The 26796-nt window shown below is 40.4% G+C and overlaps 1 protein-coding gene across 4 annotated transcripts in view; it reads left to right on the top strand.

Annotated features, from left to right (window-relative positions):
• LOC310991659 (uncharacterized protein) overlaps window positions 1–26279 on the top strand; it is a 36305-nt gene extending 10026 nt beyond the window's left edge. Inside the window, exons 2-16 of one of the 4 annotated variants that reach the window (XM_083979499.1) lie at window positions 12607–12662; window positions 12851–12963; window positions 13648–13722; window positions 18737–18880; window positions 19162–19239; window positions 19780–19931; window positions 20083–20134; window positions 21629–21697; window positions 21873–21975; window positions 22120–22650; window positions 23226–23636; window positions 23788–23886; window positions 23977–24101; window positions 24923–24974; window positions 25089–26279. In XM_083979499.1, coding sequence (XP_083835625.1) covers window positions 12607–12662; window positions 12851–12963; window positions 13648–13722; window positions 18737–18880; window positions 19162–19239; window positions 19780–19931; window positions 20083–20134; window positions 21629–21697; window positions 21873–21975; window positions 22120–22650; window positions 23226–23636; window positions 23788–23886; window positions 23977–24101; window positions 24923–24974; window positions 25089–25225 — 2197 coding nt within the window. In that variant the 3' untranslated portion in view covers window positions 25226–26279. Of the gene's footprint in view, window positions 1–12606; window positions 12663–12850; window positions 12964–13647; window positions 13723–18736; window positions 18881–19161; window positions 19240–19779; window positions 19932–20079; window positions 20135–21622; window positions 21698–21872; window positions 21976–22119; window positions 22651–23225; window positions 23637–23787; window positions 23887–23976; window positions 24102–24922; window positions 24975–25088 lie in introns of all 4 variants that reach the window. The other 3 variants (XM_083979497.1, XM_083979498.1, XM_083979496.1) reach the window with 3 other exon arrangements.
• Window positions 26280–26796: the final 517 nt, after the last annotated feature.

The following is a 26796-nucleotide window of genomic DNA, read 5'->3' as shown; positions in this document are numbered from 1 at the left end:
GCACAAAACTATCTTCAACCGAAGACAAAGGATAATCTTTCGTGCAAAACAAAAGAGCTGAAAGGGAGCTATTTCTTGCAGCATGTGATTCCAGCTGTAACCACTTAGGTGTATCGCAGTGCTCTCTATGTTGAGGGAGCAGATCCTGCCAGAAAATTAAAGCTCTGGCGTTGGTTGCCCAATAATAATGTTGAAAATTAGGAAGGGCAAGACCACCATGTTTTTTAGGCTTTTGTAAATGAGCCTTGGAAATACGATGAGTTTTATATCCCCATATAAAAGGCAAAATTATAGAGTCAATTTTTTTAAAGAATGACGATGAAAGAAAAATGGGAATATTTTGAAACAAGTACATAAACCTAGGGAGCGTCACCATTTTAATAGCGTTAATCCGCCCTATGAGAGAAAGTGGCAAAGACCTCCAATAATCAATATTTCTCTTAAGCTTCTCAACCTGGACGTCAAAATTATTTTTGATTAAATGTTTAGAGTTTACAGGAATAGACAGGCCCAGGTAAGAGAACTGGTCTTTGGCAATTTCAAAGGGAAGGGATTTAAGAAAAAGAGGATCTAGATTGGAAGTGAGAGGCGTAAGTGAACTTTTCCTCCAATTGATGGAGTATCCGGACATACTACCAAAATAATTAATTAATGAAAGAAGTGGAGGGATGGATGAACAGGGGTCGGACAAAAAAATCAAGCAATCATCCGCGTACAAAGATATTTTACATTCAGTGTTACCAATTGTGATGCCTTTAATGGTGTTAAGCTGTCTTATACTAATAGCCAGGGGTTCAAGTGCAAGGTTAAACAGTAGCGGACTAACACAACAACCCTGTCTAGTCCCACGTCCAAGTTTGAAAGATGATGACCTATTGCCATTAGTGAGAATCGCAGAGGTAGGACTAGCATAAAGGATATTGATGAGAGATAGGAAAAATTCGCCAAATCCGTACCGTCTCAAAGTGGCATGCATATACCTCCACTCAATCTGATCAAAAGCGCGTTCTGCGTCAAGGGAAATAATCACTGGTTTGAGATTTACCTCATGTTTAGTATACATAATGTTAAATAATCTGCGTGTGTTAAAAAAAGAATATCTTCCACACACAAAACCATTTTGATCAGGGTGGACTATAGATGAAATATGCTTACTTAACCTAGATGCCAACATTTTAGCAACCACTTTCTGATCAGAATTTAACAAACTGAGAGGTCTGTAGGACAATGGGTCCGAGTCCTCTCTCCCTTTCTTAAGTAAAAGACAAACATTGGCCTCATAAAACGTTGGCGGGAATGAATTATTAACAATAGAATGTTGAATCATTCTGTATAACAGTGGAGAAATGAAATCAGTGAAGGACTTGAAAAACTCTGCACTAAACCCATCTGGGCCTGCCGCCTTACCATTAGGAAATGATTTTATTGCCTCACAGATTTCATTTACTGTAAAATTAGAGTCCAACTCATTCTTAGCGTGTTCACTCAATTTAGGTAGGTCTACAGAGTTGAGAAATTCCCCTATCTCTTCATCAGATACCTTACATTTAGACTCATATAACTTTGAGTATAATTCCCTAAAGTAATCATTTATATCTTGAGGGTGGGTAAGAGTTTCCCCGGTAGAAGACTTGATTTTAAGAATAGATCTATTTGCCTGAACACCGCGAAGCTGTCTTGCCAGCAACTTTCCTGGCTTGTCATTCAACTCAAATTGCTTCTGTTTAAGTTTAAGTATTTGCTTATTTACCTGATCACTTAAAATACCGTTATATTCATACTTAAGTTTCATAATGCTGTATAAATCATCAGTGGAAAAAGAGGAAGTGTAAGCCTTCTCAGCTTCGGATAGTAATACCTCTATTTCCTCTAAACGTTTACGTCTCTCCTTCTTCTTAGACGCTTCATAAGAAATTATCTTGCCTCTCAGCACGGCCTTACAGGATTCCCACAAAATGGAATCATTAACAGCGCCGTTGTCATTAATCAACAAAAATTCATCCATGGCAGCTTTTATATAATCATGAAATTTGGTGTCTTGCAATAATAATGGATTAAAGCGCCATGAAAAAGAAGTTTTGGGTAGGGACCACTTCAGAGCCATGGTGAGAGGACTATGATCAGAAATTAATATACCCTGATATTTTGTTTGCACCACATTTGATAATAGCTTTGAATCAATAATGAAATAATCAATACGAGTATATGTTTTGTGTACATGTGAAAAAAAAGAGTACTCTTTGTCTGTTGGGTGCTGAATTCTCCATATATCTATCAGATTATAAGTTTTGATCAAATTATTCAGGGTACCTACTGAATTAATACAAGGAGGAGGGCGTGACGACATGCGGTCAAGATAGGGATCGAGATAACAGTTATAGTCCCCCCCACAAATCAAATTAGTAGAGTTGAGATCTGGTAATAAGTTGAAAACCTTCCGAAAAAAATCAGGGTCGTCAATGTTGGGACCATAGATATTAAGACAAGTAATAGGAATATTATTAATATTGCCTGAAACAATCAGGTATCTACCAGCAGGGTCAGTAGTAAGATCAGACAACTGAAATAATACATTCTTCTTAAACAATATAGCCACACCCCTAGCTTTAGATGAAAATGTAGATTGATAGACATCTGAAAACCACTTTGATTTAAGTCTACATTGATCAGAAGGTTTAATATGAGTCTCTTGTAAAAATATAATGTCTGCTGACAAAGATTTCAGGTGAGCAAAAACCTTTCCCCTTTTCACTTGACTGCCCATGCCATTTACATTCCATGTAACAAATGTTAATGCCCCCACAGGTTTATTCCTCACCATTCCTGCCATTGCAAACACATACGATCAGTAAAACATGCATGATAAACATAAACATTGAAATATTCTTTAGTCTGGGACACAAAACATACAAGACATAAACCCACCCCACCCCCCCACCCACCCCTAAACCTGGCGGCTTTGCCACACCCCCAACTATTGTAGCCGGAGAGGCAACAAAATGAGCCAGCCAAAATAATACTACCAAACAGTGTTGTGGTGATACCCTCTAACCTAATTTGTTTTAACCTCTATGCTCGAAGAAAATAAAAAAAAATCAATCAAAATAAATCACCACTTATGTTATATACACACAAAAAAAGATAAAGAAAAAAAAAAAAGGAGTGGAGACGAGAAAGAGAGAGAGAGAGAAAAAGTCTTAGATGATCGGTGTCTGTTACCAGCAAAGTAGATCCTCCATCAGTTTATGATAGTCAACAGGAACCCCGCACCGTCCTAAAGTCAGCTGGGGGGCGGAGAAGCTGCATGCAGGGAGTCTGCAAACTTTTTCGCGTCCACGGGTGACGTGAATATACTAGTCTGTTCATTATGCTCCACATACAACTTAGCCGGAAAGCGAAGAGTTGTTTTCACTTTAGCCTCACGGAGAGACTTGATCACAGCGCTGAAAGCTTGGCGTTGATTCATCACCTCGGCTGTGTAATCAGGGAAGATGAACACCCTGGATTCGTTGTGTTGCAGCGGGTCTTTGAAAAACAGCGGCTCCTTCCTATCACGGCTCAGTCGCAAAATCAGCTCCCTGTCTTGATAACGATGCATTTTGGCGATGAGTGTGCGGGGTCTCTCCCCGGCCGCTGGGCGAGGTTTCAGGATACGATGCGCTCTGTCCACTTCCACGGGCCTTGAGAAAGCATCCTGGCCAAAAAGCGTAGTAATCAGACCCTCAACGAAAGCTGTAGGGCGGCCCTTTTCGGCACCTTCTGGGATGCCCACAAACTTTAGATTTAGCCGTCTGGAGCGCCCCTCCAGATCGCCCACTTTCCATCGGAGAGAGTCGTTGGTAGCCTGTAGCTCTTTGCAGGTCTTCTCTATTATGTCCAGGCGGGAGTCGTGGCCTGACACCGCTTCGACAAGCCCCTCGACTTTCTCCGTGACCGCTGATTGCTCTTTTTTCACGAGGGCAAGGGAGTTTTCCAGAGAATCCAGACGAGTAGTGATGGACTGTCTGGTGTCTTCTATTAATTTCCTCACTTCTCCACCTTCATTTTCTATAGCAGCTAATATTGCAGATAGGGAGGGTTGAGTTTTGGCGTCCGCACCGCTCATTGTAAACGCTGAAGTCAGCTTGGCGTTGGCGTGGCACGCGGCGGCGGCGTTGGATTTGTTTGTTTGTTGAATCTTGGTCTGCTTCCCGGACCTTGTTTTCGCCATCCAAACCCCGCGCAGACGCGAAAAAACTCAGTAGACAAATACAGATATGCTGCTAAAAACTTGCGGCGATTTTAACGCATATTTTGTTGTTTGCGAGCGGAGGGTACCACACACGCTACTCCATACGCAGCCGGAAGCCCATACGGAAGCAAGCTCCTACAGGGTTTTTCTTTACCAGTATGAGAAATGTACCAGACAAGGGGTGAGCAACTGAATGCTTGTATGTGTGTGGAGATTCCAAATAAGGCATATAAATAGATAACATTTTACAGCTTTAAATACATACGGCTTGAAATAGTGTATTGTCAGCTTTTATGCTGATGAGACACCGTTTTAACTGTACATATTTTCTCTGGTAAATGCACATGGACATCGTTTTAACACTGCTTTATGTGATCTTCTCGATAAATCTCAGAATGAACTGAGTTGCATGTTGAAGTGTTAATATACCTGCATCCACTCATCACTGTAATCAGCATTATGTTATACACCATAGAGGGGACTGCTTTCTCCTGCTGAATCCATAGGTTACAAAGCTTTTAAAGGAGGGATACTGCTGGCGTGAATCTTCATAAAAGACAGTGTACACGTACAGCCATAAATGTTGTCACATTCTGTCTAGAGACAAAATATGCTGATAAAGACCGACACACAGATGCACACCTACATTTACAGGTTCATATTACACAGACAGAAATGTGGCAGTGTGGTAGCTAAGTAATTAGTACATGTGCAGCTCTACACAGTCACAGACTAATGATATGTGGATTAACTCGCGGCTGTAACACGAGACCAACTGTTGTCCACCCTGTCCCACAATTCACCACCTGACAGTGTGGTGCTCACTACAATTCAGCTGTGTTAGCCCCTCAGTCTAAGCCTACATGTTTTCTCTGTGTTTATTTCAACTTTTGAATTGACATCCATTATACAGCAGTACAGTTTTCATCCCTCTTTGTCCGTCCCCCGCTCTTTTCCATCTGCCTAAACACAGAGAGGGCTGTTTTGTGTCACATTGTCCTTGGCAGTGATTTAATTACTTATTTGTTTAGTTTGTCATATTCTAAACTTCTCTGGCTCTGCGTTTTGCTGAGAAAAGGCATTTTCCTCCCTCCCCTCCTCCTTTCAGCATTCCATCAAGTCTCTCCCTCTGCCCCTCACAACCTCACCCTCCACGGACTGATATTGTATGCACTGTGTTGTTTTACCAAAGTTTTCCAACATTTAATTTAGCTACACTTTCTGTTCTTTCTTATTATTTTTGTTCGCCCCACTCTTATCCCATAATTTACCATTTGCTCCAGGCTAAATAGCTTCAGTGGTCTGTAATAGTCTCCAGGGGAGTCTGATGTGTCCTCCACCCAGTCACATATTATGGTGATCAGTCAGTGTTACTCAGTCAGGGTGGATCTGGGCAGGTACTCTTATGGGTCACACAGGCAGCCCAAATGTAACCTACTTCACACTGACTTGCATGACTGTTGTTAATGGGGAGTTAAACATGATTTGTCAGTGTCAGTATGACCATTTTTGCATAAAAACAAATATTAAATCTAGGTGACAAAGTACAGGCTACCTTAAATTGTCCTATTCAGTGCATGCAGAAATTGCATGGAAGAAAATTTTAAAAAATGAAGGTTGTGACTAACACGAGATCACGTCTCCACCCCATGTCTCAACATCCTGTAGTCAGATGGTCAACACGGTTTTCAAAAGTATTTGAAACATGTAAAACAAGCAGAGGTTTTTGCATTATTTTGTTTTCTGTGGAGTCACTGGAGCCCTACAAGTTCACTTGGTTGATAGCCACGTCCAGTCAAGTCTCTTTTTATTTATAGTGCCAAATTACAAAATAAATTATTACAGTGTTCTTCTGAAATAGGGCAGATCTAGACAGGACTCTTTGTAATAGTCTTTACAGAGAACCAGCACGTCCCACCATGAGCAATCACTTGGTGACAGTGATAAGGAAAAACTTCCTCTTAGTTCTTTGTAGACTTTTTGAGAATATCAGTGATTAATACCAGTATTGTGTTGATATGTTCTGTCAGAGAAGAAGCTGAAACCTTCCATCACAATTTCACAGTGTCTGCTTGTTGCAATTATTGTAAGATTACAGCAAACAGTTGGATTTGTTTTTTGTGATGAACTGTCACTGAAGCTGATGCATTGTTCATTACCTGGCTTGTACTATTTACATTATTAGAATGGGAAACAAGTGTTTATTCTTTGAGTATAAACCTGTCATCTGCAAAATTGATGAAACCTTCATTTTATTTTTTACGGAAATGTTAAGCATTGACTGCACCAAGCTTTTTGTGTGTGTCCAGTAGGATATCCTGACAGTCTGTTTGGCCACTGTAAATGCTGTTGATTGGGACTTGGCACGGTTTGGTTATAGGATCAAGGTTTCTGTGCTAAGCTCTACCATCACATAATAACCTTAAATGCTGAGTCTCTGCCAGAGGTTTACATAAGGTCTCTCCCTAAACACATGTGAAAAACACTAGATACACAATGGAGTTTGACTATACAGTTTATGTTTTAAAATAATAAGATGCCCCTGATTATTATTCTTGCACAAATTCTGAATTTGTTATACAAGTCCCTCTCATGGGACATAAGCTGAATCCCATTTTAGCAGGAGAGGGGCATGTGAGGTTTCTTGTCTTCAGTAGGAATGACAAGAGATAGATATTACACCTTATAAGACGCTGCATCTGCCAGGCGATGTTTGGCTTGTTTATATGCACCTTCACCCCACATTATTGCATTCACATTGCATCCACAAACATCCTGTTAGCTGTTGTCTTTGGTTTCTGTCTGTTCTTTGCCTTGTGATCTTATCAGTCCATCAGCAATGTTTTGCATTGAGCAATATACCCCACTCTAAATTACATTTCTCATTTTGTGGCAAATAGAAGAATATAACCTCACTAATGTAATTTGAAGTTGTCATGTGGGAGTCCCTGGTGCTGTGTGTCAATCCCTTCCTGCTCAGCAGCTCTTACTAAGGGGCCCTGTGTCTTGGTCTGTGGGGATTACCACATATACAGCCCACTCTGTGCAGGGCACCTGACTGAATAGTCTGGATGAGGGCATTAGTATGAGGACCTAGACGATCCCTTTCTGCTGCTTTTCCCTTCTCTATTTTTGTTGCTACTCACCTCTTTCCTCACCTGCTTTTCAAGAGATGCCGTCCCGCCCTTTATGTCTCTTGCTCCTTTTCTAACATCATCTCCATTTTTATTTCTTGCACACCTTCTCCAAGTGGGTCTAAGTCTGCTTTGATGTGGGATAGGTAATGACACAGAGAGGTGTTCACAGAAACACCATTCCTCAGCAGAACAGTACATTATTTTGACATCTATGTTTCATCACTTAACAATAAAATTGATGGACAATCTTCATGCCTTCAGTTTTTTTCCTACATTTCTTCTTAATCAGAACCATATAAGACCTAATAAACCTTTGATTTATGTAAGGTGTGTGTGCTTCCTAGGAGCATCTTGTGGACCACATCAAAGTTCAAACGTGCCCATGTGGTTTATCCTGCCACATTTCTCAGTCATGATGTTACATACCTGATGATGCATCACCTTAGAGCACCCTGTACCACTCTGTAGGCCTCTACAAGCCAGACAACCATATTGCCATTCTCTTTTTTCCCCCATTCCTCTGTTTGCTGGCTTTATCAATCTCTCATTCCGACACTTCCTCCCTCTTACTCACATTTCTCTCAAACTCTACCCATAAACCCTTAATTTCTCTACGTCTCTGTAACCCAGACGGATGGAGGAATGCGTGTACCACTGGGGTCGCCGCATGGACACTATATGAGTAACATGCCGGACAAGGGGGGGAAATGACTTTTTCAGCAGTTGAGCCTGGCTGGACTTGTTTTGCCCATGTTTGGCAAGAGGAAATGAGCGCTGTGTGCAGTGGGGACGTCTCTGAGCTCCCCACTCCAACACAGACAGAGAGGTAGAGAGACAGGCTAAAAATAGCACTGGGAGCCCAGGTCAGCTTTGAGCTAGGAGTAAGAAGTTTTGGGGGCGGGGAAGCATTCAAAAGACTTCATGGGTTAAATCACCCGTCTTGACAAATGCCTTACATGAGAGTTGGTGGGACCACTGGGTATGTGTGTGTAGTAGTAAGACGAGAAAAAGGAGCAAAAATAATGATCTGATGGGGAGTTTAATCTGGGCAGTCAATCCCGGTGAGAGCTCCCAGCCTCTCATCCATTTTCTCATATCTTCCTCTTCACGTGCAGTTTATCATATCGCAACAGCGTGCCTAACCAAAAGTCTCTCATATCTCCCCTGCTGGCGAAGATGGAGTGAATAAATGACCTATGAGCCCACAAGATCTCCCTGTCGGAGAGACACACGGGGTAGGAAGTGTGGGGCTGAGGGAGAACAGATGAGATGAGATATTGCTTCATGTTTGTGAAAGATGTATGGCTTGCTACAGGATTTTAAGTAGCAGGGAAAGAAATATGCTGTTATTGGAGATGTCAGAATAATGCATTTTGAATAGTAATGATGGTGAGATATCAACAGAATATATGGATATATTGGAGGTAGCGAAGTGAACAAGAAATATAGAGGAATAGGTGGTTTTAAAGCTCAAAATACATTCTCATTGGATCATTCTGTTCATTATGTGTAGCAGTGCTCTAGTACAATGAAATGCATCCCTGAGAACATCAAAACAAAATAAAAACTGGATGAAAGGACAAGAAAAGAAAAAATCCCCCAGTCTTCTTAGACATTACAACACAAGGGTGTACACTGTGTTCAAGAGCTCCCTATGTGTTACCACATTCAAATGGTGCAGCGTTTGGGTTAGTGTAGTGGAATGCCTGGATAAGTGAAAACAAGGCCTTCTCCAGCACCGCTCACCATCTGCTTCTGTTATGTTCATCTTGAAATGGTAGAGCGTAGCATGTTTGGAGGTATTACAGGGGCTCTGGTAGTCCAAAACAAACCACCCCTATTGTTACTGGCTCAGGCTTACAGTATATTGTGTGTGCATGTGTGCATATGTGTGTGTGTGTTAGGGATGCCTTTGTTTTTGTGTACTCTGCAATGAATGGCTGTTTATTTTTTTAAGCTGTTTTGATTGGCTGGCTGTGGTAATGATGCACATATTTAATTTCTTATTGTTAATTACTTTTTTAAAAAGTTGATGTTTCAGATTATGACATCATTGTTTTTTCTTCCATTTTCTTCCCCTTTGCACACCCCCTCACCCCTCAGCCTCTTTCCCTATATCTCTTCTCTTCTCTTCTCTTCTCTTCTCTTCTCTTCTCTTCTCTTCTCTTCTCTTCTCTTCTCTTCTCTTCTCTTCTCTTCTCTTCTCTTCTCTTCTCTTCTCTTCTCTTCTCTTCTCTTCTCCACCCTCTGCCCCTCCCTCTCTCAAAGCTGAGGTCATAGCTGGCTAGATTTGGAGGTGGGCTGGAGTATAGACACAAGAGAGTCTGTTTTTCTCATTAGTCCATAGAGCTCACAAAAAACTACATGTGTGAAGGGATCAGGGTCTATCTGCTGTGTTTGTTGGGGAAAATGTTACTGCCGCTAAAACTGCTGACGCTACTACAACATTACACTCACAAAGTTCATCAAGTGATGACGACAAAAAAGAGAGCATCCCACCGGCTCATTTGGTCTCATGTGGATATCTTTGGCACCATGGGTCAGCTACTGTAGAGACTAATTTTCTTGCTTGAGGATAAACACTTGTGATGAGAACTTGAACCTCCAACTTCTGTTTGGAGAGCTCTACTTCACCACACCATTGGCATATCTAGATAATCATTCAGTGGTTTACCACATGTTTGGACATTATCCTCTGCTACAGTAAATAGCAGTGTAGAACATGTTCAGCTTCAAACACCTGCAACATGCAGAACACTGAACATTTGGCAGAGATTATCGTTTTATCTCACATCAGTAGCTAGAAAGCTTGACATAGCCTACTTGACGTGTTCACTGAACAAAATAAATTATAGTAAGTTTCTACCATGCAGCTAATAGTTTGATAACTGGTGGTGGAGGCTTCAACAGTCCATGGAATAAAACTTTGACAAGGTTTTGGGGAGGTGACTTAATCTTCTCAATAAACTGCAAACTTATTGTGCCAGGGCAAAGATGTCTTATCCCTCAAGGTAGACTAGAGGAGAGAGAAGGATCTTTTACTGCTGTACTATCATTGCATTTGAAAACCTTGACCTTACTGTAATCGTATCCAAGACAGATTAAATAAACTCCCCAGGAGAAAAATGTCTGAAAATAGGATCTTTTCAAACTCCATCTTAGTACAAGCTCTGGCAGAACAAAGAATCCCCCACAACACAGTGTATCCTCGTGTGCAAGCCTGTTCCCTGTGGGTGGAGAATTTGCACATGTAATTAAGACCCCTTCAGAGGCACAGTGACCTTTGACCTTGACTGCTTGTGAATGCTGACCTTTTGGAATTTCTTGAGGACCAGGGATAAGTAAATGTAGCTTGGTGTCTAAGCTCTGGATGCTGGTAAGACTAATGAGGGAGTGGAGTGTGTTGTTTCTATAGGTATTGCTCCTAGACTAATCCATAATGAGATCTGTGAATGATATGGGCGAGACACAGCTTAATGCTGGAGAAACCTGGAGAATGTTTCCATGAGTCGCCTCATATTCGGGCAGAATGTTATTCAAAAATATACAGTTTTACTTGATAACATGATAGATACACTTGTCGGCATTATCAGTGCATAAAAAAGTGAGAGAGCAGTGTCAGCCTTCTTCCTCACAGGGCAGCTTGCAGCTTGCTCAGTAGGGTGCACAATATGGTTATTGTGTCCTCAGCACACACTCCCTCTCTCTCCCTCTGTCTCACACACGCACAGACATGGATTGACTTTTGTCACTCTTTGTTCTTTGGACAGACAGAGACTTGTTGTATCAGGAAAAAATAACACAGTGATTCAGAGATGCTAACTGAATTAGCTGGCCTGATGTCAGCCTGCACACAGCCGTGCTGTTGTTTTTATAGTGCGTTTTGTAGAAAGAAGTTTTAAAAACCCTCTCCCTGTCCCTGGGTCTCACTCTTGGTGTCACTCACACACTCCCTCCTACTGACATACATCCAGAAACACACACACAAACACACAGACCATTCACCTTTGGCCCATTGTAATAGCTGCTCATGGCCTTATGCTCCTGCTACCCAGCTCCAGATGTTCTTGACACACCCCCTGGAGTCCTACAGAGAAAAATTTACACAGAAACACAGTTAGACATGTGCATGTATATGTGCACAAACACACACACACACACACACACACACACACACACACACACACACACACACACACACACACACACACACACACACACACACACACACACACACACACACACACACACACACACACACACACACACACACACACACACACACACACACACACACACACACACAGTCTTAAAAAAGTGTTGACAATTCATCTCACTGCAGGTCACCTACAAAAGTCACTTACCTCACACAAATGTACTCCCAGTTGTGCTTCAAACACACACATGAGAAGCATACTGTATATCAGCACATGGGTATCACTGTGGATTCTGACTTACTAACAGTACAGGTACAGTAATAGCTGGTCAAAGTAATCATAGCTTTTGATTAAAATCAACAAAGCTTACAGGAATACTGATATTTACAGTTTTCAGTTTTCAAAACCTTAACTACAGAGTCTGTTCAACTTTGGTGTCATGAAAACACATCATAAGTTGCTGAGTTGCCCCAGTGACCTGTTGTTTGACTGATGAAGGGTGTGGTAGGACAAGTTTTCACCTGCAAAATGTCAAAAATCCTGTAGCTGCGAACAGCAGTGGCTGTGTTTATTACAGAAGCCATCAACCTAAGAGGTAGACACTATAAAAGAAGGTCATTTGTCAGCTGAGCGCCTTGCTGTTTTACACATGTACTGTAAAGGCCTCTGGGTAACAAAAGCTGCAAGACAGGGAGGAAAGAGTGAACAAGTGTATGTGTCACTGATGCAGAGAATATATTTTTACAAGTGCATTGTAGAGATGCTTTGCACTGCAGGGAAGCTTGTTATGGTTTAGACAAAGTATGGGCAGAAAACATCTGGCCACGAGTATGTGCCTGCCTGTGTGTGTGTCCCTTGTGTACGATTGTAGACTGAACACATGGCATACCCAGCTGTCCACATGTTCATGCTTGGATATGAATGTTCTGGATGTACCATTGCTTTTGAGCATATAGGTAAATGAAACAAGTAGTTGTTTAGGACAGAAAATTCAACTGTGTCTTATAACACACGGCATTATGAAATGTGTCATACATGTCTCAGTAGCTAACCTGTGTGTTTGTCTCTCTTATGTCCACAGGGCATTATTTGCATATGATGGGGTAACCAATAAGCTCAAACTGGCTGACTCAGGAGGTAAGATCGACTATCATGTGTTTTCAGAAATAAATAATCATTTGAAAACCTAAGCGCCACAAAGAATGATGTTTGTCAGCTTCCTCACTTTGGCTTGAAAGGAATTCACATGTCTTCTTGTGTTCAGTATCCTGTTTTTCTTTTGTCTTCCCCCCAACCTTTCCATATCTCTGTCTCCTTTCTAACAGCGGGCGGTGTGACAGAGCTGGCAGGGAAGTTTCACATAGGCAAGCCGCAGTATGGATTGTGCAAACTGGGAAGCAAGGAGACAGGAGGCCTCCGAATTGCTATGATCAGTTGGGTGAGTGGCAGACAGGCTCCTGGGGCTTAGCTCATGTAAACATGAGCCTATCATAACACACATACCAGCACAAATTACAGAAAAGCAGATATATATGCTTTGCACATACACATGTGAGCACTCAGATTCATTTAGTTACAGCAAAGTCATTTACCAGCTCTAGGATAATGGGTTTAACATCTTAAGTCACCACATAAAGCGAAATCTATGCACTTATTAACCTGTAAAATGCCTTGGAGAAAATCCTAAGGCGCTTGGCTTATTCACATTCTGTGGTTCTGTTTTGACACAGGCTTATTTGGCATCTGACATGTGGGAAAATACTGTGAGAATATGCTATTATGTAATTGTCGTAAAATACATTTGTCAGACATGTGTGGAACACTTCAATAAGAGTGTTATTTCTACATCGAGTTATAACAGTGTTTTAAACTGCCTGTGATTATCTGAAACTCACATACATACAGTACATACACTGTCATTACTGTCCACTTCCATATTTTAATGACTGACACACTATTTGAGCTTTCTGTTTCTTACATACAGTTTTGGAGATTAGTCGCTATGACATCACTGTAAATCCTATTGTTCCACAGGCTGCTCTTCCTCGCCTTTTTATAGTCTCCTCAGAGAGAGAGAGGTATGAAATGAATGTAAGTGTCTACATCCTGTGTTTGTCTGTAGGTCGGCCAAAATGTGGATGACTACCGCAGGACAGAATGTGCCAGCCATGTTCCGGCTATCAAGAGCTTCTTCAAGGTGTAGTAGATCAAGATGTGCTACATCCCTTATCATTTCACTTTTATCTGACTTATTAATGTTCATTTCATCCACTAGTTTGTTGTGTTTGCTTGGTTTCCCCATTATAAATGTGAAATAAAGATGACAGGCAGTAGCTATATACAATATAAACATAGTAAACATACAGTATAATCCTGTGCTTGGTTTCCCAAGTTCCTTCTACTGAGGATCATTTTTTTGACTCTTTCTGCTTTCTTTATCCCTGGACTTTTAGACTTTGTGCTCTCAAAATCTATATTTACACACAGTAGTTTACTTTGTATTGTTTTGAGAGTTTCCTGTCCTCAGTCCACTTCCTGTTCTATTGGTGTGCTGGTCCTGTGTGTGATTGGTCTATCTGCCATGTCACTACCAAGGGGAGACTGCTACGTTATGGGTTGAGAGCCCCATTGTTCGTGGTGTAACCTGTGGGCAGATGACAAACGCAAGTGGTGACAGGCGAGACAGGAAGTAGAGAATTTAGAAATTCTGTGTGTTTTTATAATTCAGTTGCATGTGTATGTACAATGCAGGAGAAACTGCATATATCCATGTATTAGCTGCAATTTCTCTTCTGCATCTGAGCCCCTTGAAAAGTGTTTATTTAGTGTCTCAATCTAAGTAGAATTTGAGCTGACCTCTGGGTTCACTGGCTTCCATATAAAGCCATCACCCAGTCAACTGCAGAAGTATCTGGGGAATGTTTGTTGTTTTTTTGTCTCTCTTTCTTTAAACAGTTGATGTCGAGTCTGGAATTCCATGTGATGCTGTCTCAAAACGACTTACCCCTCTGTGAAACTGTGCATGTGCATGTTTGTGTGTGAGCGCACTTGGGCTTCTGTACATTTTCATGTGGGATTTCAAAATGGTAGAGAATAGAAATGATTTCTTGGTCAGTATGGAGGGGGTGAAGAAGATTGTTCCTCCTTCTGTGGATTGTGGGAGAGCTGTGATCTCTAACCTCAGCAAACACACACATGTATGCATTCAGACCTGCCACTGCGACATGACAGAGCAAATAACCCCTCGTCCCTGCTGCATCTGCTCACCGGCCTTTTGTGAATATGAGAAAAAAGGAATAGAACAGGAATAATTCATTTAAAATAAAAACCAATGTGTTGTTCTGATAGTTGTTGTCTGAGCTTGAACTGTAGATTTTCCATTACTCAGCAGTTCAACTTAGATTTATTAGTTAAAGATGGCTCCATCTGGAAGAGAATATAATGCACCATGGACATTATAGGCCAAGCATATGGAATACATTTGCAGAAATATCCTGACCCAAAGACTGTGGCAATGATACATAACTGTGTTATCCCATCTTCAACTTTGCCAGTAGATGTGATGTTTTTCACACTCTGTTAAAACCCTGTTAATGGCTTTAATCATGTTTCCCATCAAGTATGTTTTTCATGAACAAAAAACGCTCTGTTTTTTAAAACTTCATTTGCTGACAAAGAATAACTGAAATATCAAGGGAGGCTTGTAAAACAGCACAACACTCTGCCTCATACGTCTGTCTGGGAAATCATCTGGGGTTGGTGTGTGATAAATTCTTGAAAAATGATTACGCACACTGGTTTATTTTATAGTATATGTCAATGGTTGGTTTTTCCAGGAATGTGGAATTTCGCAACCACCTGGTAAAAATGAGTAGTCCCAGAAGTGACACTGTGCACAGTTGTTTGCGCAGACCTCACAAGTATCAGGAATAACAGGCATCAAATTGCATCTGTCGCAGACACCATAAATGTATCCATTGCAATGAAGTTGGTCACTTGATTAGTCTGTCATCAAAAAATGAATCAACAACGTAATTTGGATTTAGACAGTTGCCGGTCAAAACAATTTTTCATGTCCACCTGTGCTCTAGGAATATTATTCATCATTGTCACATTTATTACAAGTGATTTATTGCTTTATGATTTTCACAAATTCAGTAATGCTTAAAGCAGGAGTAAGCGGAATGTTTGTGTTAATATAAGTCTTAAATAGTTATATCTTCCGACGGCAATCACTTATATAGAGTGTTTGGTCCGAAACACGGGTCTGTCAGTCACTCTGCTCTGCTGTAAGCCGAGGAGAAAACTTTCCTTGTATCCTACAACCTTTATCCAATGAGGAGAGAGAACGGCATAAAGGGGCGGTCCTCTCTGTGTGTGCAGCCAATGCGCGTGAATGTGGTGATGTAGGGACGAGGGCGGGGACTGCTAACTACATCGGCTGACAGAAAGTTAGCCAAAACGACCGGATCGCTTACTTCTGCTTTAAGGAACAATTTCTGTGAATGAATCTGGTCACTTAGCAATAGGTGAAATAGGATGAAAGAGATTTAAATAGTTGTGTCAGTTGCCAACATAATACAGCACATTTAGTGGACAACAAACAGATTTCATAGCTTTTAACAAAACTGCATGATGACTGGATAACAAAACTACAGAGATAATCTGCATACATAGATTTACTCATAATAGGAACCGGGGGCTCAGTTTTTATGTGTTCATGCAACCTTGTTTTTTGTTGCCTTGGATACAATTAGTAAAACTTTCCTTTGGTTTCTTTTTGTTATTTGTTTCTTTCCTTATCTCTTTTTTGTACTCTTTTTTTCTCTCTTACTTTGCGTCTCTCTTCTAGCCTGCTATGCTGCATGTCCCAGCTGGCAACGATGGGGTTTTGTCAAGGCGAGTCTGCAGCAGCAGATTTGGGTGTGTTACATAGTGCGCTCTAGTGTGGCATTAAGTTATGAAAACTAAATATGAATAGGGTGCAGATGTTTCCATTGTTCTACATTGGCACTGAAATAATAGCAGTTAGAGTTAGATCCAGATGTGCATGTATTTGTGTGTGTATGAAGATTAGATGGTGGATACTGAGGATCTCATGAACATTAGTGAGATATGATAAAGAGGAGCAGAGCTGGAAATAAACACAAAAGCAGTTTTGATTATAAAATCCATCGTTAATTAATCAAATGCTTGGCACAGAGTCAGATGTCTTTTAGGGTGCAGTAGGAGATTTGAATTGCAACATAGAACAGTAGTGCTATTGTAAATATGGACTAAAGAAACACATTTGGGTCAAGGCACTAAACCCTGAAGCACTTACAATTATTAACATCTGTCATTCTGTCATCTCGCACTGACACACACTTTAGGACGGAGGCTTTTGTTCATGTCAACTACCATAAGCCCTTTATACTGTATGTCTTAATTCAGCCAAAGAGCTCAAATTATGAAAGCAAATATCTTGACTTCTTAGGAGCATAAGATGTGATTAATAGAACAAGAACATAACCTATTTTGTTACAGTAAAAGGAAAGTAAAATTACTAACTAACTATCAAACTTTAAGCATTGATACATTAGTGTATTACCACATCCATCTACTGCCTCTCACAGTTGAAACAACTCCTCTGAAGGAGAGACACTGCATAAAGCAGTTCAGTTCCAGAGCACAGAGACAGTTTGAGCAGAGCTGTGCCCAATTATAGCTGGAAAGTAACTCTCAACCTGTCATATCACCTTGAGCTCCTTTTCCTCCCAGAGAGTTTATACCCATCCATCGCAAATTTTCTTGCCCAGGTCACCAGTGCCACAATTGCCTCCTATTTGACCCCTATTTTGGGATATTCCCATGAAATCAATCAAGAGATAAAACATTGATAGGAGTGATGATGACACCTTTGTCTAAATGGAGCTGTTTACCATTAGCTATAATAATGGGGTATCAGTATTTAAACAGGACTAAATGGCAATTGTGAAGACATTTCATTGCTGTGAAACATGGATTTTAAACATTCATGAGTTATATCTTCAAACAAATATGAAAAAGGTTTTGTTTTGAACTATGAAGCATTAAAAGGCTGTTAAAAGGATTCCAACCATGATATCCTGTGTGAGAAAACTTATGAAAAATGTATGAAAATGATAAGAGGTCCAAGATTTGCATAGTTAAGGGAGAACTTATAGACAGAAGAGAAAGAGAAATTGTTCTGATCTCACAGGTTTTTCAGTCTGATAGTCACCTGCATGCCACTGCCTGAGCTGTGCATTAGGAGGCAGGCTTGTTGTCAGTAATGGGCTGATAGCGATTTTCTGACTTCATTGTGGGCCATGGTATGGATTGTTGTTTCCATGATTTTCCCCAGCAGTACTGTGGATGCTTGCGCTGTGTGTACATGTGTGCGTGCACATGTGCCTCCAGTTCGCAGCTAGAGTGATATGGATTATACACTGTACTGACATGTATTATAAGGCACATTGAATGCTCTGTTCAGTGTCAGTGTCAGCTTCAGTCTTGTCACTCAAGCTGTGGTTTCCTGTTGGAGGCTGACAGACCTGGCCCTCCATCAACACGCCTGGACTCACTCTCCACGGAAATCATTCGGCGGTACTGGCCACATACAAATGCCTGTGTACATACACAGACATGAGTTTGGCCCATGTTTGACATTTTGATTTGTGCTATAGAAAAAACAGCAGTGGAACATGACGTTTTAGTTGTGTAAAAATGTGATATAATCTGTCAATAGTCTTTTTTTTTTTTTCCATATCTCTGAATCTCCTGTAAACTTGACTTCCAGGTATTGAGCGTATTGCGTATGAAGTGTAGTCTGGTCTTGTTTTCTACCCCGTTCTTTGCAAACAAACATGTTTTCATAGCCTTTCTTTCTCCCTTTTGCTATTTTAACCCCAACTTTTCATTTTTCCCCATCTCCCCCTCTGTTCTCCACAACCATCCAAACCAATGCATTCCTTTCCTCACACTAAAGCCAGGGAGTGTTTTTATTTTCTCACAACCCTTATAAGTGAAGCTGTTGCACAACTGTTTGGCTCCAAGTTTGCATGACTCCCAGTCAGACAAAGAGAAAACCACCTGAGAGACTGTGTATGGAGTATGTTTGCATGTGTGTACAGTACATGAAGGAGGATTATATTCACATCTGTCTTGGTCTACTTACCATTTCATTTCGTTATATGCCTTCTTTGTTTCAGGAAGCACATGTGTTCATTAGTGCAGAGAAGACAGAGGATGTGACAGAGGAGAAGATAGGAGCAGAGCTCAGCAAGGTCCAGCCCCAAGCTCCTGCACAGTGGGTGAGGAGGAGCTCCAGGTCTGCTGACAAAGAGGAGCTAGTGGTGAGTCTGCTACAATACCTCATCTGTCCATTAGATGGAGGCAGAGACTTGCATAAACATCTTGTGACACAAGTGGAGGGTGGAAACTGTGTTACAGGTTACTACTGCAGATATGCAATGTAAATAAAATGGCATTTGAGAGAGTTTTAAGTATAGTTTTTGAAAACTAAACAATACAGTGTATTGTATATAAATATATGACATGAAAATGTGCCTGTATGCATCACTGAAAAGTTGAAACATTTGTGGCTCTGTATGTTCTTGCTTTGTTTCTTTCATAGGGGACAAACTACAGAAAAACTAATGCTGCAATGGAGATGAGACTAATAAACAGAGACTCCTTCTGGGCACGTGCAGAGGTATGCTAAAGTAGCCTTCTCTTTCTTCAGCCTCATTTGAGCTGCCAGGATATTCTATAGCCAGATGATTACTGCCAATTACATTTGGAAACTTACTGAATAGAAATATTTAGATGCCGCCACACTGGTGACATAACTGGATGCGTTATGATGCATTATGCTTGAGAGAATATCTTCAGAGAATATCTTGGACTCAAGAATGAACTTGATAGATTTTGGTGGTCAAAGGTCAAAGTTTCTGTGGCTTCATAATTCATTGGGCATATCTCAATAATTCATACATCAATTATGACACAATCTGACACTGATCACAGGATAAAACTATGAAATTATGACATTTTATAGCTAATAGTCAAAGGTTAATCTTATGCAAAAGCATTTCTGGCCTCTATTCAATGCTGTGACTCAAGAACAGAAAGGGAGGTTGTGTCCTGGAACTTTATTGATAGGCATGCAACTGCCAGCTGTGAGTTGTGGTCTTTATTTAAAAATGAAATGACAATACACTGTAGGCCCATACTGTTGCTCTATGTGTTTCAGCGTGAAGAGGAAGCGAGGAAAGACGAGGAGAAGAGACGAGCGGCAGAGGAGAGACGGCGCCTTGAAAGAGAAAGAATTCTGAAAGAGCGAAGAGATTCCGAAGAGAGAGACCGAAAGATGAATGAGAAACTACAGATGATTGAGGAACAGAGGTTGGAACAATGTAGTTTCCTCACAGTAGTGCCCTCTAGTGGCTGTATATTTCTATGGCCTAGAAGTACATACAGTACATGTCCACAAAAAAATTGCAGATAACATTTAGAAATTGTGCTACTTCATTTGATTCTGTGTTTCACACAGAAGAAAACAGGCAGAGCAAGAAGAAGAAATGCGCAGAAAGGAGAAAACGAAATGGGTGAGTGAACACTAAAACTTGCTAGAATTTCATATATTTTGCATAGAAAATGATGAAAAAGCCCTCTGGCCAAAGCAAGCCATGTTTTTATGGGCTTTGCCAGTTGTTAACCAGCAACAAACGATGTGAACAAATTACACCATTTCTGCAGTGCAAAGTTACACTGGCTGCCTTTTACATTCTGTACTGAAAAATCAACTTAACAGCTTCATACAGTAGCATCAAATGGCTTTCCTTTAAATTACATTAAGGATGTCTGGGTGTTCACTACAAGTGCTGGATGGTACTGGTCATTCTGAGGTCTTGTCTAGTGACTAAAGGAGACTGGGCCTTCGATGATTGTGCCCCCGAACTATGGAACAGTCTCCCTACATTACTATCAGACAGGCAGCTTCATTAGTGGCTTTAACAGGGTTTAATCAGAAAGCATTCATGATTTTTTTTTAAAAATCCCATGGAGAATTTATGTTACATAATATCATGGCACTGACTGAGTTTGTTTTTCTTTAGTTTGTAATTCCTTTTTTTTTCATTCCTCATTTTCTTTTTGTTAAGCACTTGGTAACTTTGTTAAAAGTGCTACAGAAATAATGTTTATTATCTTACTTGTGGCTTTAGAGGTGGGTCAAACAAGCTTGAACTCATTCACCCCCCATAAAAGAACTGCATTGACCTTGGAGTGCGTGAGGTCTGAGTCTAAATCTTTAATTGTCTCTGAGGACATTAAAACTGACCCTTTGATCCATGTGAGGACCGCAGTTGTCTGCCACAACATCTGCTGATGTGCAGAAACGTAGACTTATTTAAATTCAGAGGGTAAAGTGTGCCCACTGCTGATAATTCAGTTTATAATAAGATTTATCATTTTAGACCTAAAGCTGAACAAATGAACAAATTTGCCAAATGAACAAATGAACCTGTCACTAAATCCTTGTCACATATTATTAATAGTCATTATGCATATGAATCACTTACAATAGAAACATATGAAAGTCTCCTTTACATTTTGCATACACTTGCACTGTATACTAAATGGGTTGTGCATACCATGTGTGATGTACCCAGTGTAAGAGAAAAATATCGGTTTTGGAGGTTGGCTATATGTGTGATCGTGACTTGGAGGAGGTTATTCTCACTAGGATTATAAAAGTAGCTCGGGTCTTTACTTCAGGCTGTCTCAGAGCTTGGTTTTGAGTGTGCACTGCTATATTTGTGAGGTGAGGCTAAGGGTGATTGTGCTCATACTATGTAGTGAGTGGTTTGCTGATGTCAGGGATGCCTGGGGGAAAGCTTTGTTTTAGTTCAGTGGGCGCTGAACTAATAAACACATAATAGGAGTTTAACGTCAAAACACTCACGTCGTTCATTGTTTGAAGTATCAGGTTTTGTGCTCTTCACTGTGTCAGTCAGTTCTATTTTAAATGAAGAGATTAAAAGCAATAAAATGTGTTTGTGAATATGTAAATCTGATCGTTGCTGCACTGACAGGAGCAGCAGCAGAGGGAGCACGAGGATGATATGAGGGCTCGTCTTAGAAGGAGCGAGTCCATAGAGAAAGCAGCAGTAAGTGAAATCATACCTACAGCTAACATTACTAAATATTACTTTGAATTAGCACTTCCTCAAAGACCTGAATGGGCTACGCATTTGCCATGAAAATACTGGATTTTCATGAAGTCTGTTGAATAATTTAAGTGTCCTGCTTACATTGACTTATTGTACATGAATGGATCTGTAGGAGGCAGCAGCATTAGTGTCACAACGATCCATGAACCCGAGGGAATTCTTCAGGCAGCTGTCATCATCATCATCACAAAGTCCCACCAGCCCTTCCCGCACTGGTATGTGGATGTGTGCGATCTTTAACAGGAAAGTTATGTCACCGGTTGAAGATCCAGATGAGGCACAGATTACAGTGTTTTTGATGCACAATATGAATTCTTTTAGTTTATGAACTACTGACATACCGTTTTCTCTCTCTCCAGGCAAACCATTCAGACGATACCAGCGCAGTCTGACAGATACAGCTTTTATCTTCACTAAGGCAGAAGAGAGCACAGCATCTTCCCCCCGCAGTTCTCCGCTGGTCTCCCCCTTCTCCCGATATCCTCCCTCGCCTATCTACCGTTCCATGTCTCCCCCCGCAAGCCTTGATTTCCGCCCCGTCACCTCTCCACAAAGACCCAGCGCCCCCATGTCGCCGCCCACATCACCTCTTCGCCCTGCCCCTCCACTTTCAGCCTTGCCCAGTGTTCCACAAACTAACAGCCAAGCGGAGGCTGTGGATGAGCCCAAACCCCCATCACCTGCAGAACCTTCCGCGCCTCCGGCCTCCCCTAGCCTCTTAGCTTCCTTAGCCTCCGCTTTAATAGAGAACAACTCTTCTAAGTCACATCCAGAGGCCCCACCCCCAAATACCCCGACTCAGACAGAGCACTCAGCTTTCTGCTTTGAGCCTGGTCTACCTCCACAGGCTCCAACTGCACCGCTTCCTGAGAGACCACAGCCAAATACAGGTAGGGTGGAACATCACATCCTGAAGTATTATTTTGGGATCTGATTACACAATGTCATTATTTGTCTTTTTTTTTAACTACTCTGTGGAGTTTTATCACAAAAATAACAAATGCCCATTCAGGGTGATTCAGTGTGAAGGGGAGTATATTACTCTGCTTATTTCTCATTTGTTTGCCAAAGACATTAATCATTCGACATAAAATAATGGTTGTTAAATTTTTTTATTACAGGCTAAAATGACTTAGATGCTTTTGCCAAAAACTACTCCACATACTCCAGACTGTCTAAAGCAGCCAAGACATATGAATCAGAGGCCTGTTTTACAGAAATGACACAGCGCAGAATAATTTTACAGTCCAGTCACAATTAAATATTCCTAAAGTAACCACATATACTCTTACTCATGCCAAGCTCAAGTGAAACGTGCACCCAGACAACCTGGCTTTTGCATTCTTTTTAGTTCAGTTATTCTAACCCAGACATACAAAACCCTATTAAGTACTTTTACAATATGTAAGCTTATCAAATGCATCATTGTTTCGTTTAATTAATGTTATACCTTTCCAATCAACAGACCTCAACACAGCCATTAATGTGCACACTGAGCTGGTCTCAGACGTTGGCTACAAAGTACAGGCTGTACTGGTGGAGGAAGATGAGGAAGAAGATGCAGAAGAGCTTGAGGAAGATAAGGCAGAAACACAACCAGAGCTTGTGTTCTGTGCAGTTACCACAGAACCAGTTCAGACTGAGGAAGAGGAGCAAGAGGAGAAGGAAGAGGAGATGCATGAGGAGGACAAGGAGAAAGAGGAGGAGGGTTTTCAAAAAGAAGCAGAGCCTGCATCACAGGAGGAGCCGGTGGAGGAGGTGCAGGAGGAAGATGAGTTAAAGACAGAGGGAGAAGAGAATGACCAATCAGAAGACAGACAGGCCGCTGCTGAGCCTGCTGAGCTTTCAGAGAGAGAAGAAGAGACGGCAGTCATAGGTAGACATCGTGTTGTTGTATCCTGTCATTTTGTCTGTTCAAACATTTTGCAAGGAATAATGTGACTGAGCTATAGCTGTCTAAAAATTTAAATGGCATTTGGTAAAATGAGACATAATGACAAAAGGCTACAACATACTCATTATTCCAGATGCCGAGCCAGTTTGTCAAGAAATCAAATACGAGGCCATCATCCCGTCAACCAATGGGATTACGAATGGAGAGGACACACAGGGACAGAATGGCATAGGTTTGGCAATAATTCAGTAACACACTATATTGTGATTTATTCTGTGCTGTTTGGACAGTGGTGAATGTTTTTTTCACTGGTCCTCCACAGAGCGATCTTTGAGTCCCTCTGACACAGAGCTGAGCTCACCAGAGCTGGCTGTGTGCTACGATCTTCAAGAGGAGGATGACGTCACTGAGGAAAATGAACAGGAGATCTCAGAAAATGGACAAGAGGTACTGTCTCTATAAAGACATACTGTTGTGTCCAAGGATAATCAAATATCCCTATTTAGAGGAGGACATGAATTGATGTTATTACAGTAAAAAACAATTCTACATACACTTTAAAATTAATATTTAAAATTTTCTGTTCAGAAAATCACATACTATTTGTTAGGCCTGTGAATATTCTCATTTGTCCAGGTCATAGTTGTCTCAAAGAAATTTAAATTGAATGCAACTGGACTTGGTTATTTGTCTAGGGAGACGTTTCACCTGGACCAGTCCTAGCCTGGTCAGATGCGTACATGAACTGATGAAGCCTCTTGGATGAGAGGTGAAACGTCTTCCTAGACAAATAACCAAGTCCAGTTGCATTTGATACTATTTGTTACTTAGTTCTTCCTCACTGGTGGGGAATTTTTTAAGACAGAAATGGTGTTACTATAGTTCTTAAAATAAATCCCACAAAACCAAAATGTTCCGATATGCCTACGTTATTTGTGGTACTCCCAAAACCATTAATTCCTACTGTAATGAAGATACATTTCTTTGTTAATGGGTCACAAACATACAGTATAGTTTCCTTTCAAACTTTATGTCACAAATAAATAGGATACATATTGTCTACACAGATCTATTTTATCTATTTTATTTTCAACTTTTATGTGGAATTGTTGATAATAAGGAAAGAACGTGTATTGTTTTTAGATTAAAGTTCATAAGATAAAAAAGTTTCCAAAGTCGTTGTTTTTCTTCATTCTGATGTGTGTATTTTCATCAAACTAGACGTGTATTTGATGATTACAACTTTTCTTTGAATCCATTTTCCTCAGGTTTTAGCTGAGCGACAAATGTGTGTCCGAGCTCTGTATGACTACCAAGCAGGTAAGCTGCCATTTAGAGGATAATCGCCACGCATGTGCACATAAAGTGCCTCCACTTACAGTAATTACACTGTGATTAGCGGGTCCTCACCATGTTATCTTGTGGTTCCCACAGAGGACGAGACCGAGATCTCCTTTGAACCCGGTGACATCATCAAGGACGTGGAAACGGTGGACAAAGCCTGGTGGAGGGGGTGGAGCAAAGATGGCCGTCAAGGCTTATTCCCTGCCAATTATGTGGAGACCATATAGACAGACAGTGACACACTAGTTCAGACACACACACACACACACACACACACACACACACACACACACACACACAAACATACACTCAGGGACACCATCTCCCCTTACGTTAATGCATGTTTTTACCTTAATCCTCCCACTGAATCTTTGTACTCCCTTTTTTGTTGAAAGGATAAAGAAAAAATGTGACTCTCTGTTTTGATGCTTTTGAGAAAAACAAAATATTCTCTCAAGTATGCAGAAATTACCCAACCTCATTTTCTTGGATAAAATAGCAAAGACCTTTTCCTGGACCAAAATAACTTATTTCCTTTTGAGATAGAGTGGGAATGTTGGTGGGAGGGATCAGATCATGATGACAAATGATCACAAACTTGCTTTTCTTGTAAGAAACACAAACAGATTTTTATAGTGTATAGTCCTCTTTTTGATCCACACGTATAACAAGCATTCCATTCTGCTCACCGTTTGCTTTGTGTGTTACATTGCTAAAAAATAATTTACTGCTCTTGACTGGTATACTGCTATATAATCAAGATTCATGTATCAGACATCATCTTATAATCATCTTCCTGTATTTTTTGAGTTATTCTGTAGCTGTCTATGTGTTACTGACAGGCTCACAGCTCATTTTAATTACCCAAACCAGAACAGCAGCATAACTAAAGATAAACAAGCGAAAGAAAAAGGCACTGTATTGACACCTGTATTTCTCTATCATTGTCACTCTTTTGAGTGTTTTTGTTCATATGGTGACACCCTTCCATACATTTTGTGATTATGTCTCATCTTAATTTTTCCCTAGATTTGAAGAAATTAAAACACTGTGTTGACACACAGATATGATATGAAAAGAATCTTCAATTTTAACCTTTTGTAATGTCTTAATACTCTATACGCTGTATATAAAAGAATGTATAAAAAAGTCAAAGATCTTCTCTTTTTCTATACTTGGCTTTGTTTGTATGTTGTATGCTTGTTTGGTGGTATATATGTTCTTTGTATTTACTCCAAACTTACAACTATATAGCTTCTATAAATTTAAACTGCTTCAAAATGTTTGTCTCCTCTTTCATTTCTCACATTTATAGGCTAATGGATTTTTGTATCATTTTCATTATTTTTTTAGGTTCCAGATTCTTTCAGATCTTAATTTATAGTGTCTCTAATATTTTGTAATGTGTATACTGTACGTGCAGGCCTCTGCTTCTTTGTTTTAAAAGACACTGCTTCTAAATAAGAACATATCCATTTTGCAGGAATTATACATCGTGCAAAAAAGTGTAAAAAAGTAAGGTACATGACTATTCATGAATAAATGCAATTTTCATAGCTCAGTTAGCATAACAACAGACACGTAAAAGTCAGATTTTGATTTTTTTTGTCACGAAAGAAGACAGATAACACATTTATTTCTCGACGAGAACAGAATATAATGACATTTTCTGTTAAAGCTTTGATTTTATTTGTGGAGTATGTATTGGTAGCAACTTTTGAAATTCAAGTTTCATAAGAAAACTTCATTCCAATAATATGTTGTTCTTATTGTGTTCACATGCATAGACTTGAATACA

This window comes from Trachurus trachurus, assembly GCF_905171665.1.
Source record: "Trachurus trachurus genome assembly, chromosome: 9".
In the NCBI taxonomy this organism is placed as follows: Eukaryota; Metazoa; Chordata; class Actinopteri; order Carangiformes; family Carangidae; genus Trachurus; species Trachurus trachurus.
This window is presented reverse-complemented; position numbering and strand designations above follow the sequence as displayed.